Source organism: Diadema setosum, chromosome 6 (genome assembly GCF_964275005.1).
Source record: "Diadema setosum chromosome 6, eeDiaSeto1, whole genome shotgun sequence".
Lineage (NCBI taxonomy): Eukaryota > Metazoa > Echinodermata > Echinoidea > Diadematoida > Diadematidae > Diadema > Diadema setosum.
In genome coordinates this window covers 15,569,423-15,588,315 of record NC_092690.1, presented here as the reverse complement: position 1 = coordinate 15,588,315, position 18,893 = coordinate 15,569,423, and the positions used below count along the sequence as shown (strand labels likewise).

General features: G+C 37.8%; 1 protein-coding gene and 1 non-coding gene across 2 annotated transcripts in view; one reads left to right on the top strand and one right to left on the bottom strand.

Annotated features, from left to right (window-relative positions):
* Positions 1-18,474, top strand: part of LOC140229972 (contactin-5-like) — a 99,262-nt gene extending 80,788 nt beyond the window's left edge. Inside the window, exons 14-17 of the mRNA XM_072310169.1 lie at positions 2,356-2,525; positions 5,446-5,566; positions 12,505-12,654; positions 16,452-18,474. Coding sequence (XP_072166270.1) covers positions 2,356-2,525; positions 5,446-5,566; positions 12,505-12,654; positions 16,452-16,669 — 659 coding nt within the window. The 3' untranslated portion in view covers positions 16,670-18,474. The remainder of the gene's footprint in view (positions 1-2,355; positions 2,526-5,445; positions 5,567-12,504; positions 12,655-16,451) is intronic.
* On the bottom strand, positions 13,343-13,415 carry Trnas-aga (transfer RNA serine (anticodon AGA)). Its single transcript has one exon. It is a non-coding gene; the product is annotated as a tRNA-Ser (tRNA).
* Positions 18,475-18,893: the final 419 nt, after the last annotated feature.

Here is an 18,893-nt window from a genome sequence, read left to right as displayed (position 1 = left end):
CCAATGTTCACGTTGGCTAACAACAATGTATACCCAGTAGATTTCAGAATTTGAGCAGTTGCATTTGTCCAATATGGGTCTTCTTGAGATACATGTGGAGTGCAAATCACAGGATGACTAATTTTCTAGAGTCTAGATCAGTGCTTTGATGGTGAGCTAGCAGCTAGTTGTTCGTAAGTTATATGTATTTTCATAGTCTATTTTCCTGTGCATGATCACTGTACAACTTTATAATACATGTAAGAGATATACATCCACCGAGGAGGTTGAGAGATTTTCTTTCCACCTCTGTGATGAGGCATTATATCTATAGGCTGGCACAGTAGTCTATGAGCCAAATTTCAGGTGGTGAATACACAATTTACACAATGGCACATGCAGGAATAGACAGATGAAGTCACAATTTATTTGGTGAATATATCACACAAGAAAGCCCCTTCAATGGCAGCCAAGTCGGTAAGTATTGCATGCATCTTGTCGAGGAAACAAGAGTAGCCCTGTTGGAAATTAGAGCAAGGGAAAGTTAGACTGAAAGGTGATTAGCTGAAACAGTGTTAAGATGAAATGCTAATTAGATGAATCGTCTTGTGTACTAACTTGAAATTTGACAAATCAAAATTAGACAAAATGGGAGTTGACTAATTGCCTATTAGACCTAGTGAAATATTGACCGATCAGGCAGTGGACTAAGCATTAATTAGCCGAAGTGTCCATAGGCCAAATGTTAAATAGACAAAATGAATTAAGAGGAACTGACAATAGACCAAATTATATTAGATGAAGTGGGAAAGATCCAAGTAGACAAAATGACAGTTAGACCATCTGGTCATTAGATGAAGTGATAATTAGCCAAACTGGGCATTAGACCAAGTAAGGAGTAGACAAAATTAATAGTAGACCAAATGAAGTTAGTCATAGTGGTATTAGACAAACTGGGGAGTAGACCATCTGATAGTAGAACAAGAGGCAGTAAAACATACCAATTAAAGAGTCACATTTTGGCTCTCTACAATTAAGAGGGTAAACAAATTTGGGTTGTTGTGATTACAGATTAGGATTAAGATTTTCATTTTCTCCTTTTAAGACAAATAGTCACATTTGCACAAAACTCAACATGAATCATTCTTTGCTCTAGGTGAAGCAAAGTTGTTCAAATGGTTTTAGTAGTCTCCTTTGGGATCCGGGGCAGATTGAAAAAAATAAAGAAACAATTGTTAGTTGATTTTAAAGATCTGCAGATGCAATTGAACAACTATGTTATATTGCATCAAGGTATTCTTGGAAGATTTGCATATCTTCTCGAAGAGGTACGGTCAAATTTTCACCAACTCTGGCACATGTTATCACTGAAATGACAGAATACATATTTGTACAAAAGGGCACTTTTCTCCACTTTGGGGCCTCAGGGGCACAATGCACACTAAAGGAGATGATACAAAGCCCCCAAATTATATGTTTGGAATGTTTGCAATTTACCTTCTCTTGAAACTAAAAAGTGACAGAATATATTTTCTTACAGATGGACACCATGCCCCACACACCTGCAGGAAAATGTTTCCCCCCCCCCCCCCCCATCATCATTAAAAACAAATTTAAGTCTGTGCTCCCATAAAGTCGGCCCCACACTTTGAAAAATGTACCCTGCCCCTGAGGGGTACTGATTTGTTCACATTTCTCAAATGGCTCCCACAGGGAACTGGAGATGGGCTCCAAAGGCTCAAGACTGTGTGAAAAAAAAAATCAGACCTAGCAAAAGTACAATCACGTCATATTACATTCACATGCCCCTTGATGGAGAGGATGTGGATTGTTCAGGACAGCCTACAGTGGTGGCCCAATTTGGCACCAAATTGAGATCCCAGTTCACTGCATCCAAGTGTAGATCAAATTTCCAAATCAAGTAGGACACTTGTGGTGATCTATGCAGATGCCTACAAGGCAATGCAGATTTCATGGCAGTTCAAGGGGTGGGTCCTTTTCTGAATTAAGCTTGTCATCATTTTCTTCAAAATGTGCTATCAGATTTGGCAAGAATCATGTCATTGGAGGAGAATTTGAGGTTGTCCAAAATGTGTATGTGTGGTCCCCATGGCGGTCATAAAAAAAGGTTGCTGATCCAATGGTCAGCATACTATAGAGTTTAATCATCATATCTCTATCCAGTAGAACAAATTAACTGAACTTTACATGGGATGCCCTTATGGATATGGTATAGTAAGTACACAATTTTCTTTAACCACATATCATCCACAATGAAAGTAAGCATTAAAATGTTTTATGAATTGCTGATATAAGTAACTCTAATAATGTTTGTCCATGCATTACATTAATTTGGTTTTTTTTTCATACTCTCAGCTGTACCAGCACTTTTGAACCTGGAACTAGAACCCAAGGGAACTAATGTGAGGTTAGAGTGGAATGTCATTGGAGATGGTGGTTACCCAGTAACCAGCATCAAGTATGAGTACAGGATGATTTCACCCAAGACTGGAAAGTGGTCCATGGGCAAACTGGAGCCAAATATGGTAAGCTTCATACGATGTCCAAAGCAATTTGAACCCTTCATGTATTGTTAAATGCTTTTGTTTTTCAGGTGCAGAGGAGACTGTTGAGAAAATGGGATTGTAAAAAAGTAAAACCTCCTCTAAAGCATTGACAGGATCTGTGCCACAATTACAAATATTCACTTTTATGCTTGCTGATATGAATAAGGGGCATTTTAAACAAGACCTCTGTTTATTTTTAGTTTTTTTGTTTTGTTTTGTTTTTTGTTTTTTTAAATGAAAGTTTCTGAAAGAACTCTGCAGACACCATTTGATGCCATTCTTGGTTACCACCTGTAGAGGAGAGAAAAAAAGAAGACAGCCTTGGGGATGGTCTGCCACACACAAACATGCACAGTACACACATATTATGCTGTAAAAGTGGAAATTTTGCAGTGTTGAAATTTTCATGCAGTTCTTGCAACCAGCAAACTAGTGCAAAAGTAAAAGCATGCAAATATTTCTGCTTGCCACTCACACTGGTTCCAGAAGACGCCCTCACTGACGCAAGTCATCCACACCACTGGCTTCCACCCCATCTAATCCCGACTCCAATCTCCGGCCATTTCAATTATCTTTCCTCTCTCTCCTACACTATTATCCGTTTCTACTCTACTTATCTTTTCTTCTTCTTTTATTTCTTGCTTCCATGCAACTCAACAGTCATTTTCAGGACCACCGTATTAATTTACAGTTTTCTTCACAGGTTTATTTCTCTTGGCTTCTCCCCTCAGGACTACACTGTAACTTTATTTAATCTCTCATTTTGCCTTTCTCCCACAGGAGCCTCTTCAGGATTTAACTGTCATTAATTTTCCTCTCCACAATTTTCTCTCCTCTGCAGCATTTATTTCTAGGATCCACCCAAGCCCCCTCCCCTTTACTTTCTTTACTTTCATTCCTCTTATTTTCTTTTTCTTCTTCTTCTTCTCTTGGTAATTTTCTCTCCCCCCCCCCCCCCTTCTCTCAACATAGTCTCATCTAGCTCTCATTGATTTACCTTTCCTCCGCGGGATTATTCATCCTTTCTCCATTGATTCCTCTTTCCTTAGTCCTCATTGTTTGTTGACTTTGATATTCTCTTTGGTTTCATGAATCTTCACTTCTCTCCCCTATCTCCATGATTTTCCAAACTTCAATTCCTCCCTCTTCCTCTTCCCTTCCATTTCATCTTTCTCCTCCTAACAATGTCCAAACATCTTACTTGATTCTCACTCTACTCGTCCTTACCACTGTCTCTGTTCCCTTCTCTACTATCTCCACTAGTGCGACTTCAACTTCCAGCCCATTACTTCCCCACTCTTCACATTTTGCCCTCCTTACAACCCCCATATCACTTCCCTCTTCAATTCTCCTCTTTCTAGGCGGCTCTTATACCAAGCAACGATCTGGTTAAGGACTACATACACATGATGTCACCTCAAACCTTTTTCTCTCATATGTGCTAGTAGTCAATGTCTTGATTCCGTGGAGTCAAAAATATGCAAAACTCATCTTATCGGCTGAGCGCGAAAAAATTACTCACACAAAAATATCCACTTTTACAGTATTCCTCAGGTGTAGGCCCTATACATAGGGGGATCATGGAGATAAACATCAGAATATTCCAGAAGGATGAATGATGTTGCTGCTTTTGAAATACTTTGTCGTACCAATATACATTTCTATCACTTTTGTATTTACTTTGTGAACCTAATAAGTAACTTGCAAGGACTTGCTGGAAAAGAGTTTTTTTTAGCTGAAAGCAAGTTTTTTTCTTATTTCCTGTGCTTGAATAAATCAATATAATACAAATATTATTAGAACTTGGCACACACAGAGCAAAAAGTTTGCTCCTTCTCTCTGTCTCTCTTTCAATGTGCTGGCAACAATCAATGTTTTATCAGCAAAAAGTATAACGATACACTGGACCATGCTTTGCATCTTTTTATGCCTCAACCATGAAGTGTCGCCAGAGGCATTATGTTTTTGGGTTGTCTTTCCGTCTGTCCATCCTGTCTGTCCATCCATCCTGTTCATTGGCAAGCAATTTTGTGGACAGTGTAACTTGAGAACTTTTGAGCTATCTTAATCAAACTTGGTATTGGTTTGTATGAGTGGACAAAGTCAGGCCTAGAGGGCTGTGAGGTCATAGCCTTGGAAGGAGAAGGGCTTGAGAGTTGACTTTGCCCATATTTGGGAAAATGTATTGTTTTATACATTCTTATCTGAATGTTTATTTTAGTTTCTTTGTTTTTTCCAATTACAGTGTTACATTATTATTATTGTTATCATTAGCTGGCTTTTATGTAGGCCTTATCATACAGAACTGCATGTCTGTAATTTCCTTGTGACACCTTTACAATTTGTATATCCTGACAATTTTGTATATCCTGATAATGACCATTAACTTTTGTCTTTGGTATGTTCTCCCTTTTTTTTTTTTTACTTCAATAAAAAGACATGGTTGTATACATTTTGTATTCTTGTTGTATTACTGTAGATTATTTTGTTATTTCTTTGAGAAAAGTGGAAATATGAAAATAAATTGAACTGAAACTGAATTATCTTTAAGCAGTATATCATAGACTGTTCACAATTCCCCCACCTATCCACACAAGAAAACAGGCGAATGACGCAGACCCGTAGTGGTTCGCCCCAGGTGACTAGCAATAGTTGGCAAACGGTATCAACCAGGCACATTGTGTGATATGCTTTAGTGAACAGCATGCCTGTACTGATGGAAGTCTCATTGGATTAATTAGCCATTCCATCATGATTTGTATGGTACAATTCTGCTGTGGCTACATTAATTTCTCATTAAACTTCCATGTAGAAAACTCATAAAATCACATACAATTTACTTTCATGTGATCCCTTTTTACTTGAATTAACTGTAATTTGTTTTTAATTCTCCATGTAGAAAACTTATAAAATCAAAGGTCTGCAGCCCAATTCAACATATGAGATACGCATGTGGGCCACAAACAAACTAGGCAAAGGCACCATCCTGAGGCAAGTCTTTGCTACTTCAGCATCAGGAGGTGAGTCATGCAATCATAATCAGATATTCTGAAATCACTAGCTGTTGATTCCATTGTCATGGAAGCTCATGAAATATGAAATACAGTACTCACTGCTTAATTGGGAGGGGTCTGGAGACAAGTTTTTTTCCCCCGTTTAAGCGGTGCTCCCGCTTAAGCAGTGACTGATATTGGCCTGTGCAAACCACACAACATGAAGCCCAGTGTGGCCAGCACACTAAGCCATGTACAGTTCTCAAACCCGTGGATAACCACAGCAACAAGTATGCATATGCTATGACACGCAGACACAAAACGGTGATAAGAAAATACACATATTTGGGCAAAGGTATGCATCATTGGAACAAACCTTTATTCATTTGATCCACAAAATATAACTCTTTTTAGAGTTCAAAGTACATAAAGTTACAATGCCTACCCTATGAATTTATAAAAAAAGGCAGCTACGTGTTTTCAGCCAGATTTGTCCCGATAAAGCAGTTCATGGTTCTGATTAAGCGGTGGAAATAACACATGGAAGTTTTGTTACATCAGGTTTTGTTGCACTTAAGCGGGGTTCCCCTTAAGCGGTTCCCGATTAACGGTTGAACACTGTATTTCAAAGATTGCAAATGGTTGATTAAGCTTTGTACAATATGATTTAGAAAAACATAACAGAATGATAGGGTAAATGGCTTTTACACAAAACAATTTAATGTTGATTACAACAACTTTTTGGGAAAATGTGGTCAGTTGTAGTTTAATCACCATTGATATCTTATGCAGCAACAGCAGCATTTAAAAGAAATTGATTTTCACTTATTTTGTCCTTATTGTTATTGTTTGAGCAATTTTCAAATAGCATTCATAAACATTGCCCATTTTTGTATGTGTATATGTTTATTATTATCTCTGATTCTGCCATCACTATTAACCACTTTCTCAAGATGGCAGGATCCTACATTTTTTCCCTCTTCACCTGTAAATAAGTGTATCATCAATTTCTTTGATCTGATAGCATGATGTCCAAATACTAATGATTATGTTACTATGTATGTATTTTTTTTCTCTCTCTTTTGTTGTCAGATACACGTGATATTGTTTTCATGAAAAAATGCAGAAATAAAATCAAACTGAAATTGAACTGAAAGTGTGACCAAACTTGGATGGTAGATGTCCCTTGGGGAATTGAAGGGCACCATAATATCAAAGGTCACAGACAGGGGTCAATGAACTTTTAGAGCCCAATGTTAAGTTTTTTACGGCGCGTTTCGATTATGGTTCATAACTTTTGATCCATATATCCATTTGTGACCAATTTTGGCTGGTAAACGTCCCTTAGGGAGTTGAAGGTCACCACAAGGTCAAAGGTCATCGGCGGGGTCAATGAACTTCCGGGAGTTAAAAAAAACCATTAATTTCTTCTACACGAATGGGTTAGACACATTTTGTCACTTGCCTTGTTTTTAAACAAATCCTCAAATTTTTAGGGGATGTTATTAACTTACATAGGCCTCGGAATCTATGAAAGACTTATAATTCACAGATTTGCATACATGGAAACAGTGCATAATCAGTATTTCATACAACAAGGTTATTGATGGTCTCAAAGATTTCTCATATCCCCACGATGATCCATCTCATGGGCCATTCTCCGATAAAGTGTGCAATTACCGTTGTAGAAATGACAAAAATTCAGCATCAGAGATTTCATTTATTTTTCATCATTTCAGAAACTTCAATCCCTTAGGAATACAATACAATCAATGGATGATTTTTGAGAGCCCATACTTTTCCTAGAAATATTTCCAAACGTAGAGTCCGTTTTTGCATATTAAAACCAAATATCAGATACGTTACCATTTACCAGTTAGCATCTTACAAAACTGTTGATTGTCTGCTTATTTTTTGCTTTAAAGTGGCAATGATAAGGTAAAACTACAAGCTTAAATGTCTACAAGCATCGAGGAAACATTTTGGAGTCAGCTTTGATCTAATCTGTAATAAGAATGATCGTAATTTATAAAATGAAGGCTAAATAAAAATCAAGAACATGTACATATTTCGGCTTGAAATATGTTGCCCTTATCTAACTTTTTACCTGCATTTGAATTATACAATAATCTCATTGATTATGTATGCAAATTTATGAACAAGTATCATACTTCTCATAAATAGCAAATGCCAGGTAACATCTCTGCCAGATTAAATACATTTCGGATCGAAAAAAGAACGATGTGTGGTAACCTATCTGACGCATCAGACGTTCCGTTAGTATACAATTTTAAACCCAACACCAATCATGCCAATATATTCATTTTAACTTGTAAGAACATCACAGTATGATTATTTTCGTTAAAACACTGCACTTCTAAACGTAAAAAATGTTCTCGTCATATATAGAAGATAAGATCATTCTTCAATAAAACTTTGAGATGTACGTGAAATACGAGAGTCAAGCAGGCACAATTCCACAATGCTTCTTTTCTGATATAGTTCCGAAATTTTGTTATTATGATACACAGAAGACGGTAAGAATGAATTTGGAAAAGATATAAGCAAGTGATAAATATAAATTCAATTTCTTTTGTTGCTGTCTGTAATAAATTAGGTCTGAAGAACCAATAAGCGATGGTAACGTATCTGACAAAGTATTTATGTTTATTGACATAATAAACTACCGATTTACATCAAACCCCGATCACTCAAACATATAATTAAAAAACCTGATGCAAAACCTTAGACATTGTTAGACATCAAATCCTATCGTCATTTTCAGAACATAAACCTGCAATGAAGGGAGTGATCTTGACTTTAATCATAATACTAACCCCATTTTACGTAAATAAGATGCAACATTATAATGAAAGGTAATAATAAAAGGTAGACCGTTTATGAAGTTGCGTTTGCTGTGAAGTTGAAAAAAAAAAAGGTGGGTACCAAAACTCAGCCCTTAAAGTCTTTCTATGTTATTGTGGAACAAAACACGCACACAGACACACACACAAACACAACAAAGCAGAGAAAGAAAATGAATTTGTAACATGTCTGAGGGTAATTTTTGTAAATGCCACAATAAGTGATCAATAGTACATTTCTGGTTTAGATGAGTATAGGTTTTAACCTTTTGCAAGATAATCGAAATCCACTTACACGAAATACTTTACAGCACATAACTCTAAGAAGAATTAAGTGTTTACTTCATGAAAACGGTTTTGAAATGACGGAGATGTCCAAAATAAAGTACAAGAAAGATGTCCAAATAAAAGGAGATGAGCCACCACATTTTGTTAGAAACTCATTCTTTTACTTTATATTGGATATATCGGCCATTTCAAAACCGATTTTCATCAAATAAACTTCTAATTCCTCTTAGAACTATCCTCTTAGCAAGTCATAATAAGATGATATAAATTATCTCTTAGAAGAATATCAAAACATCATATTGTTATGTAATATTATTTTTCATTCAGGCACTCAAGGGGCAATGTAATGAGGTACAAAAGATTTGATCTGAATGATATGTTAACAAGTAACAACTTGTTATATGAACACTTCCTGTCCTGGCAACATGGGGTTTTTAGGGTTACATCAAACTTCGGATCGTATTTCTAATATTATCTCGAATGTCCCAATAGCTTTATTGATATGTATTTTACAGGTCTGACCTCTCAGATGAATTTAAGTAAAAAAAATTGATTTCTGAGGGACAAAATATCGAATTAAACTGTATAAACATGTTGGCAACACAAAAATCACAGTTTTGCACACTTTTCGGGAGAATGGCCCTAATGTCACATTCTATGGTGGGAGATTCTCAGCCTCTTGCCTGTTACACTCACAATGTGTTGTCCTTTTAAATTCTATTCTTGCGTACAGGCCTACTTTGATGAAATGAATGTATACTTTCTCCAAGTAAGAATAAGAAATAGTCCCACTATTTTTGTTTGAGCCCACCGGAGGTAAGGAGAGACTAAGGGATCGCCTGCGGCGTCTGTCTGTCCACTGTCCGTCCGTCCTTCCGTCGGTAATGCTACAAAAACTTCAATAACTCTCTACTGAGGACTTCAATTTCAAACAAACTTGGAGGGAAGAGTAGTTATACAAAGTTACACATTTTACTAAATATGAAGGTCATCTCAAGGTCAAAGGTCACAGGCAGGGGTCAATGAACTTTACTTACGGTGTGTTTCAATTATGGCTCATAATTTTTGATGTATATATATCCGTTTGTGACCAAACTTGGATGGCAGATGTCCCTTGGGGAGTTGAAGGTCACCACGAGGTGGAAGGTCACAGACGAGTCAACAAACTCTTAGGGCCCAATGTTAAGTTTTTACGGCACGTTTGGATTATGGCTCAAAACTTTTTATCCCTATGTCCGTTTGTGACCAAACTTGGATGGTAGATGTCCCTTGAAGAGTTGAAGGTCACCATAAGGTCAAAGGTCACAGACAGGGGTCAACAAATTTTTAGGGCCCAATGTTAAGTTTTTACGGCAAGTTTCGATTATGGCTCATAACTTTTGATCCCTATGTCCGTTTGTGACCAAACTTAGATGGTAGATGTCCCTTGGGGAGTTGAAGTTCATGACAAGGTCAAAGGTCACAGACAGGGGTCAACAAACTTTTAGGGCCAATCTTAAGTTTTTATGGCGCATTTCTATTGTGGCTCATAAGTTTTGATCTATATGTCCGTTTGTGACCAAACTTGGAAAGTAGATGTCTCTTGGGGAGTTGAAGTTCACCTCAAGGTTAAAGGTTATAGGCGTGGTCAATGAACTTCCGGGACTTACAAAATATTAATTTTTTTCTACGCAAATGGATGAGACACATTTTGGCACTTGCCTTGTTCCAGTCATAGTTTACTTCTTTAGAAAAAAAGTAAGACAAAGTATATGCTTGTCCAGTGATGTGGGCCATAAATGAAAATGCTATTACCTTTATTTGTTTGAGGTTGTCTCAAGGCTTACAATGCCATCTTGTTGGGGGTTTTTTCATATGAAGAAAAGAGATTTCTTGTATAATGAATTTTGTGACACACCAATACAATATCTTAAAGCATTCTTGAGAATGTCATATTTGTCAAGCTGGTTTGGATCGTTCACACTCACATCATCAACCAGATTTCTTTACTTAAATGATAGGCTCTTAATAGAACTCACAGTTTCGCACCATCAGACTCCTTTGATATCACAATAAGCATACTTCTGCATTGCATACTCAATCTGTGACAAGTGCCTACTCAAGCATTTACTATTGAAAATTTCAACTAACCACCTCATACTTTACCATTTGCTTTTCCTGAAAAAAAAAAGGCCATTGTACTGTATTCAGGAAGCAGTGTGGACCACAGATGTTAGTCCAAGGTGTAAAAATCAAATACCGATCTTCATTCATGAAATGGAATAAGATTTTGCATTAGGTGAAAGATGACCACTCTATTAAACTTTGCTTTGCCCTGTACAGGGCTACTTATCTTTCACTTTGTGTAACATCTTCTGTCATCACACTTGTCACCATTTGTATGCCTCTGCCACTAAGTGTCGTCAGAGGCATTATGTTTTCAGGTTGTCCGTCCATCCATCCATCCGTCTGTAATCAATTTTGTGGACAGCATAACTAAAAAACTGTTTGAGGTATCCTAATGAAACTTGGCATGTGTATGTATGAGTATGCAAAGTTGTGCCTATCAACTTTTGGTTGCACATGCTCAAGGTCAAAGGTCACAAGGTCAAGGTTAAATGCTCAAAATTTTGCTGTATCCCCCATATCTATGCAATGCCAGAAGGTACTTTCTTGAAACTTAGTGTATACATGTACTACCAAATAAAGATTATCCAGAAAGAGTTTCAGGTCATTAGGTCAAAGGTCAAGAGAAGATGTTAAAATTCCACTTTTTCCTCCATATTTTGCAAATAGTTCAAGCTGTCTTCATGGAACTTAGTACATATGCATGTCCTGACTGGCAGTGATTATCTAGAGAATTGGGTCAGAGGTCAAGGGTCAAAGGTCAATGTCAACTCCTCAAATTTTCACTATTTCCCTCATATTTATACAGTGCCTGCAGGATTTTTCTTGAAACTTTATACATGATACATTTTTTCCCAATAGATATTCTCTGGGAATTCCTGGGAAGTTTCTTTCCGAAAGTTCAAAGGTTAAAAGGTCAAGTGAAAGTGCTGAATTTCACTTCTTCCTCCATATCTCAAAAGTGACTCTAGGTATCATCATGAAACTTAGTACATATTTATGCATGTTCTACCTGACAGTGATCCTCTTGGGAATTTCAGGGTCATAGGGTCAAAGGTCAAGGGTCAAAGGCTTGCTTAAAATGTTAATATTTTACTATTTAACACTGAAATTATACTTTTTCCATAACTTGAAAATTGCTCAGTGCATAAACTTATAAAATGGTCAAAAGTCAAGTCCTCAAGTCCTCAAATCCCCAAATACCTGCACTCTTAGACTGTATAGCCATTCATCCAATTAAACCTAGTTCAAAGAAAGTGAACATTAAACACATTTGTGACAAACTTGTCATTTTGATATTTTGCATATTATGTGAAACTGTCATCACACATTGTCGAGACAATGTACTATAGACCTATTAGGAGAACCGTGCATTATGGCGGAGGCGTACCAGTCGCCATAGCCACATTTCTAGTTTCTTTTTTATACTGGTCAGTTATTTCATGTGAAACAATATACATTTTTGTATTTCTTCGTGGCGTGTGTCCAAATGTAACTTGTCAAAACCCACTTGTTTTATCTTAATACATTCTCTGATTTGTCTCTCATATTTGACATCATTTCAATCGCCAAAATCATCTGTATGAGTTCGAGTACAATTTAACAATATTCTTTTTACCAATATGCTAGTGTGATTTGCCTTAGTAGAGAATTTACTCTTAGGGCTTATTCCAGTAGAACAGCTAAAAATTTGTTTAAATCCTGCAGACACTGGTAACCCGTTCTTGGGGCTGTCTGAAGAGAATCTCAAATTGATCTACATTGGAGCTGGGGTGGCTGGAGGACTCTTCCTGCTCATCCTCATAATTGTCGTTGTCATTGTCTGCAGACGCAAGCCAGACCCGTCCAGCATTAGAAGTGAGTACATCACAATTCCAATTAAAATAAAAAATTGTACCCAAAAAGAGGGACACAAGAAGGGACTGATGTATAATGAAACATTCATGCAACACTCGAACCGAAACTGATCTCTCACTTGCAGCAAAATGATGTTATCATGTAACACTCAAAAGTACATTAATATTTGGAACACAAAGGAATCGGAGCAGGCAGAAGCAAAGGAGAGGAAAAATTGACAGAATGTGGACTAAGAAAAACATTTAAATAACACAAACACAATACATGGGCATGTGAGCAATAATTATATTCATTGTGTGATACATTGTACAAGATATAGTACTAGCATATGTGCAGTCATTACCCAGATGTCATGCCATCTTCAATACCATTCAAGTTTAATACCTGCAAACACTGTAACTGACTGAACAACAAAGCCATAGGGTTTCAACCTCCCTCAGAAGCAGTGGCTTACCCTGAATGCATCCAAACCCCCCATGCAAGGACAGGTCACTGCCTACATAAATGGGAATTCTTGGATAGTCTGGCATGTGACTGTGGCCATCTTGACCAAACCCTGCATCACATCATGGAGGACTGCCACCTTCAGAAGATTCCAGGAGGACTTATTACCCTACATCGACATAAATAAGCACTGAATTGATCAGTGTTTTTTAGTAGTAGCCATGGTACAAAATCATAGGCGTACATACTCGAGCAGGATTCGAACCTACGACCTCCTGATCTCTGGACAGGTGTCATCTCCACTAGACCACCGAGCTTCCTCCCGACAGCAAGTGTTGGTTCTAATCCTTATAGCATGCAGCGGGTACTGACAAATTGCCCTACATCGACGTAAATAAGCACTGAATTGATAAGTGTATTTAGTAGTAGCCATGATAAAAAATCATGTGCGTACATACTCGAGCAGGAATTGAACATACAACTTCCTGATCTCTGGACAGGTGTCATCTCCACTAGACCACCGAGCTTCCACCCGACAGCAAGTGTTGGTTCTAATCCTTCTAGCATGCAGTAGGGCAATTTGTCAATCAGTTGCAATGAAAACATCTCGACGGAAGAATTTCATGAATTTGAATAATTACACAGTACCCATTGCATGATATAAAATAGGCCCCTTGGAGCCCTGGGAGTCCAAAATTTGGGCCTAAATGGTGCATTTTCATCTTCTTGACAATACATGGTATGATTTTTACCAAACTTGGCAAGTATTACTGCTTGGGTGATTATATTTGTACAAATGGGCATCATTCCCCACCTGGGGGTCCCTTAGAGCACAATACCAGTGGTGATGGAGGGGGGGGGGGAGACAGAAACCCCAAATTAAGGAATCTTTACAAATCTTCTGTCAAACCATGAGTGATGGACTTAAGTAGTGCTATGAGTAACAAAAATCTAAGAAATCTTTATGAATCAATCTAGAACCAGAAGAGAGGGCTAAGTTAGTGCTGTGAGTAAGTAGATTGGTGACTTTGGTTTCTAGTATGTTCGTTACAGATGCAGGGATGGGTTTCAAGTTGGGACTCTATTTTCCTCATCTTCATCTTCTTGAATAAGCATGATCAGAGTTTCACCAAACTTAACAGGTGTTATCGCCTAGAGAATATATTTGTGCAAATTAGGCAAAATTCTTCACTTGGGGTCTCCCAGGGGCACATTGTCCCATGGAGGTGAGGAGGAAGAGACAGAGTCCCCAAATTATGAAATCTTCACAGATTTTCATTTTAAGAACCAGAAGTGATAAGTTAAGTTAGTGCTTTAAGTCATTAGATTGATGACTGCAAAATTAAGTCTGTTTATAACACTTCGAGGGATGGGTCCTTCGGGGGACAGCACATTTTCTTCTTCATCTTAAAACTCATGGTTAAATTTGTCACCAAAGCCAGTGCATTGTCACTAGGGCAACAATTTATATACATATTGATAGAAGGACCCCAGAACCCTCTATTAGATTTTTTTTTTTAAATGCTGTTTAAAACCAGAAATACTCTGAGTAAATTTAGCAGGTCAGAGATCTCAGTCAGATGTGGGCTACTCACAAATTCTTTCTTCAAGGGAGTCCCTTTCATCTGCGTCATCCGTATGTTGTGACTGAGGCATCCCGTCGGGGTTGGGAGAGGTTCTCTTCATTTGTTCCATCCCACAGGTACGTTTTCAGATGAGGAGGTGTGGTCCACATAAGTTCACCAGAGCAGAAGGCAGTTCTGTGTCAACTGATGGGTCATGTTCAAGGTCAGGCAATTTGTGGTTGCTCAGGAAATCCCACAGTGGTCTCATATAGCATTCATCAATAGATACTCATTCAAGTTCTCTTTGTCTACGCACCCTGGAGTAATTGGATTGGTGTCTAAACCTTGAAACGCTTAGTATTTCAAGTTGTGCCAGGTATGGACTCATCTGGACATCGCCCAGTGAGCATCAAGCCTTGCCTCCTAAAGTCCTAAGATTTGTTCTCCAGTGCAAGACACAGTGCCTTGGCCATCAGATGTACTCTGTCTTAGTGTTCGACAGGTTTTCATCTATATGCATTCCATCCCTTTGGGTGTCTGTGAGGCGAACCAATTCTTGTGTCACCACTGGAATGCCATTTAATGGTAGGAATGTGATAGAGTCAGGAGGTATGTCATTCTATGAAAGACCAACTCTGCCATTAGTAAACCTCAATGCCCAACAGTATAGAGATGAGGTTCATCAGCCCATAGCACTCCTGTATCTTCCTAACATGGGGCCAAATGCTATGCTACAGGATAACAGCATCCCAGAGTGCAAGGATCATCAAGGAGATCCTTGAGGACAGAATTGACCTGATGGAATGGCCTGCAAACAGACCAGATCTTATCATCATAGGACATTTGTAGGATGAACACAGCTGAGCTGTAGGAGATCATCTTATTAGCCCAGTCCACACTAGCCAATCTCCACGAGCTCCAGGTTGAGGAGTGGGATGCCATCCCTTAACAGCGAGTGAGGACATTGATGAACAGTATAAGGAGGAGATGTCAGGCTGTTTACAATGCCTTTGGTGTTTACACCCACTACTGAAGTTTAATTTGAAGACTGTTATCAATATTTTGTTTTTACCCTCATTTTGTTTTTCTCTTGAATATGTGATTAGAGTTTGCTTATTTGTCGTTTGTGTCTGTGGTCAGATTGAGTGTTTTGTGTTTGTGTTTCTGTCATAGTGCCACAGTTTTGCATTTGTAGTTCACTTGACTGGATGCCACTCATGGGGCATAATAAAACACCATTTCAGTTTTTAACAATAATTACGCAATTTTTCTTTTCCAACCCTCCTTTGCCTTTACTGACCATGCGCATGCCCCATTCAACAAACCTTATCAAATGTACTGTCTGGTAATGAATCGAAGTTGAGTTTTCTTTGTTTTTGTGTTACGTATATAAAACTTGATATGTAAACCTTGATATTTAACAATCTCTTCATAGGATTTCCCCAACTCCTCATTTTTCAGATAAATTTCTGGTGATAAGGTAACTTCTGGTTTTAGGATTCATGTAAGACATAGATGTTTCAAAAGAATATGGCCTTTGGCATGGCTATGATTACAGGGAAAAGACATTTATGCACATACAGTGTACTAGAATTTGCAAGGAAGGTTAAGGCCTTTTCTTCTTTCTACCTCATCCACCTCAAATTATGTCCTGATAGATAGATGGAGGTTTGTGTGCCAGTGGAAAAGCTTTTATGACAAAACTTAAAGAAATTCCCTCCTCTGAGTGAAGTAAGTTGCAAGATGCTAAACATTAAATGTGATTTTCTTTGTGCTTTTGACTTTCAGAACGCAATGATGGCATTGAGGATGGCCAAGCTTTAGTGGATGCCATTCAGGAAAGCCCATCCCATGTCAACCCAGCTTATGGCAGTGCAGACAATGCCACCACTGACAACCTTGAGCTGTGTGATGTGAAGCCTACAGACAGCAGTGGAACTGGTGACAAAAATGCCTCAAATGGCACTCAAAAAGAGTCCAACAACACAGCAAAAGATGGACCCTAGAATGTCCTTGACTTCAAAGAAAGGTCAAGAGATATATATACTTCATTGACTTCATAGTCAAAGTCAAAGTTGTATGTAAATATGGAACATGCAATATCTAATTTTTGCCTTTTGTGCCATGTTGCCTCTACACTTTTACCTTATATGTGCAATGATCTTGAAAACTGTTGCAATATCTGTAAGCCTTTTTGTCATTCACATGCTTTTATGTAAAATTGTGCAGAATGAAGATTTGCTAGCATCTCTATTATGTAAGATGCAAAGACGAAACTCATTGACTTCAGCAGAATGGTGTCTGCATCTTGTTATATGTAGAAATGAATTCATTATTGATCTCTAGTTTTCTTGACCCTTGTATTGCTCTGCCTGTACAAATTTTGAATATAAAAACTAGTTTTTAGGAGGTATGTATACAATTATTTCTTCAGATTGACTAGCATTAGTACCTAACTTGCCCCTCGAGTCTTCTACAAGTAAAAAGATGCTACTCTCCCAGTGCCAGCTTTTATATGGGTGACCTAGGCTTCATTACAGTAGTTGACTTTAGGACAAGACTCGAGTCAAACATTGACCCATAATACATGGCTTGTACATAATTGTAAGAATGTAACATCTCAATCTTGAAGACCCCATGTACTGTGGATATTTGAGTATAACCTAGGATAACCTAGGACAGAACTGACTCTCAGTTGGCTCATCATCCAATATGTTGTCAAGGCCTACATGTATATGTGCTTTGTCATTGATTGCTGAAATGCATGTTGCATGATTAAACATGATTACAAGGGCTGGGGCAAATGCTTAAAAGCCCACTTCCAAAACCAACAAAGGGCCAACGTGAAAGGCACAATCATTAAAAATGCTATTTCTACATGAATATGGACCTAAGAACAGTTAGGGAATGATGTACTGAGTGAAATGACATGAACTCAAGTTTATGCTTCTAGGTTTATCATACATCACACAGATGTGTGCATAAGGGAATCAGATCAGAGAATCATATGTGAAGTTCATGTTGTAGCTGCGTCTTGTTTCACTGCTGGTGTTATACGCTCTTTCACATTGTAAAATATTTAAGTTTTGAAATAACTTCATACTGCTGAAAGACAGTGTACAGTAGTTCTAAAATGTGGGGGGGGGGTTGTTGGGTTTTTTTTTTTTTTTTTGCACTTTTAGAAATAAGAGTGCTTGTGATACATGAGGGCTTTGAAGAGGGCAGTTTTGATGTTGCGCAGTGTAGCTTAGTCAAACATAACAATATGCATAAGCTGTAAATAATGGGCTATTCAAAGGTCAATTTATACGGTCGTTAGCTAATCTGCCAAGGGACCAAAATGAGGAATTACTGTGAACATACACACTTGTACATCGTCAACTGATATGCAGAAATTGTGTTTAAATGTTTGCAAACAGCCAAGGGGATGTGCAGTCAAGGATGATGCATTGTAAGTAGGAATATACAATCACACCTGCATACCTCGAATGATACGGACTGAAGAAAAGGATTTCACCAAAATTAACCTTGATTTCCATGTATGTCGAATTTGCCTCAACTTTTTATTTATGTTCAAAAAATATTGTGTGTAACACCAATTCGAATTAATGATTCTCACATCAAGTTTTTGACATCCCACCCGAGTATGTATGCCCATGACTTTTTATCATGGCTATAGTAAAAAGTAATGAGTGATTGGTGTTTATTTATGTCAATGAAGTGCAATTTGTTTATCAATAATCCCAATTGTTTGCATGTTTGTCACAGATTTACATTAATTAGAATGTGTAAATAGATGGAATAAAAATGGACCATCTCTTTTTTCATGCACACTTTTATTTTCCTGGTGAAAGACTATGTTTAAAAAATAATAATCAGATGAAAATAAGAGCAAAATTGCAGGATGTGTGTGCTGAACTGTGTCTGTGTGTGCCTGTGGTGTGCCTGTAGTATACCGAGTGGGCACATGTCATGTTGAAAACCCAGCCGCAACAAAACACAAATACACTAAAATCACCTGAGTCACATTCTTGTCTTCATAACCCTGAATTTTAGTGAAAATGCATGTGCAAAATGTTATCTAAAATTCAAAATAGCAAGAACAATGACTATCTGACATTCATGTTTAGTGAACACCAGCATTTCAATAATGCCATCAGTACCACCAATCACTTACAGTGAACACATGGTGGTCATGGAAGAGAAACAGGCGCAATGAACACACTTTTG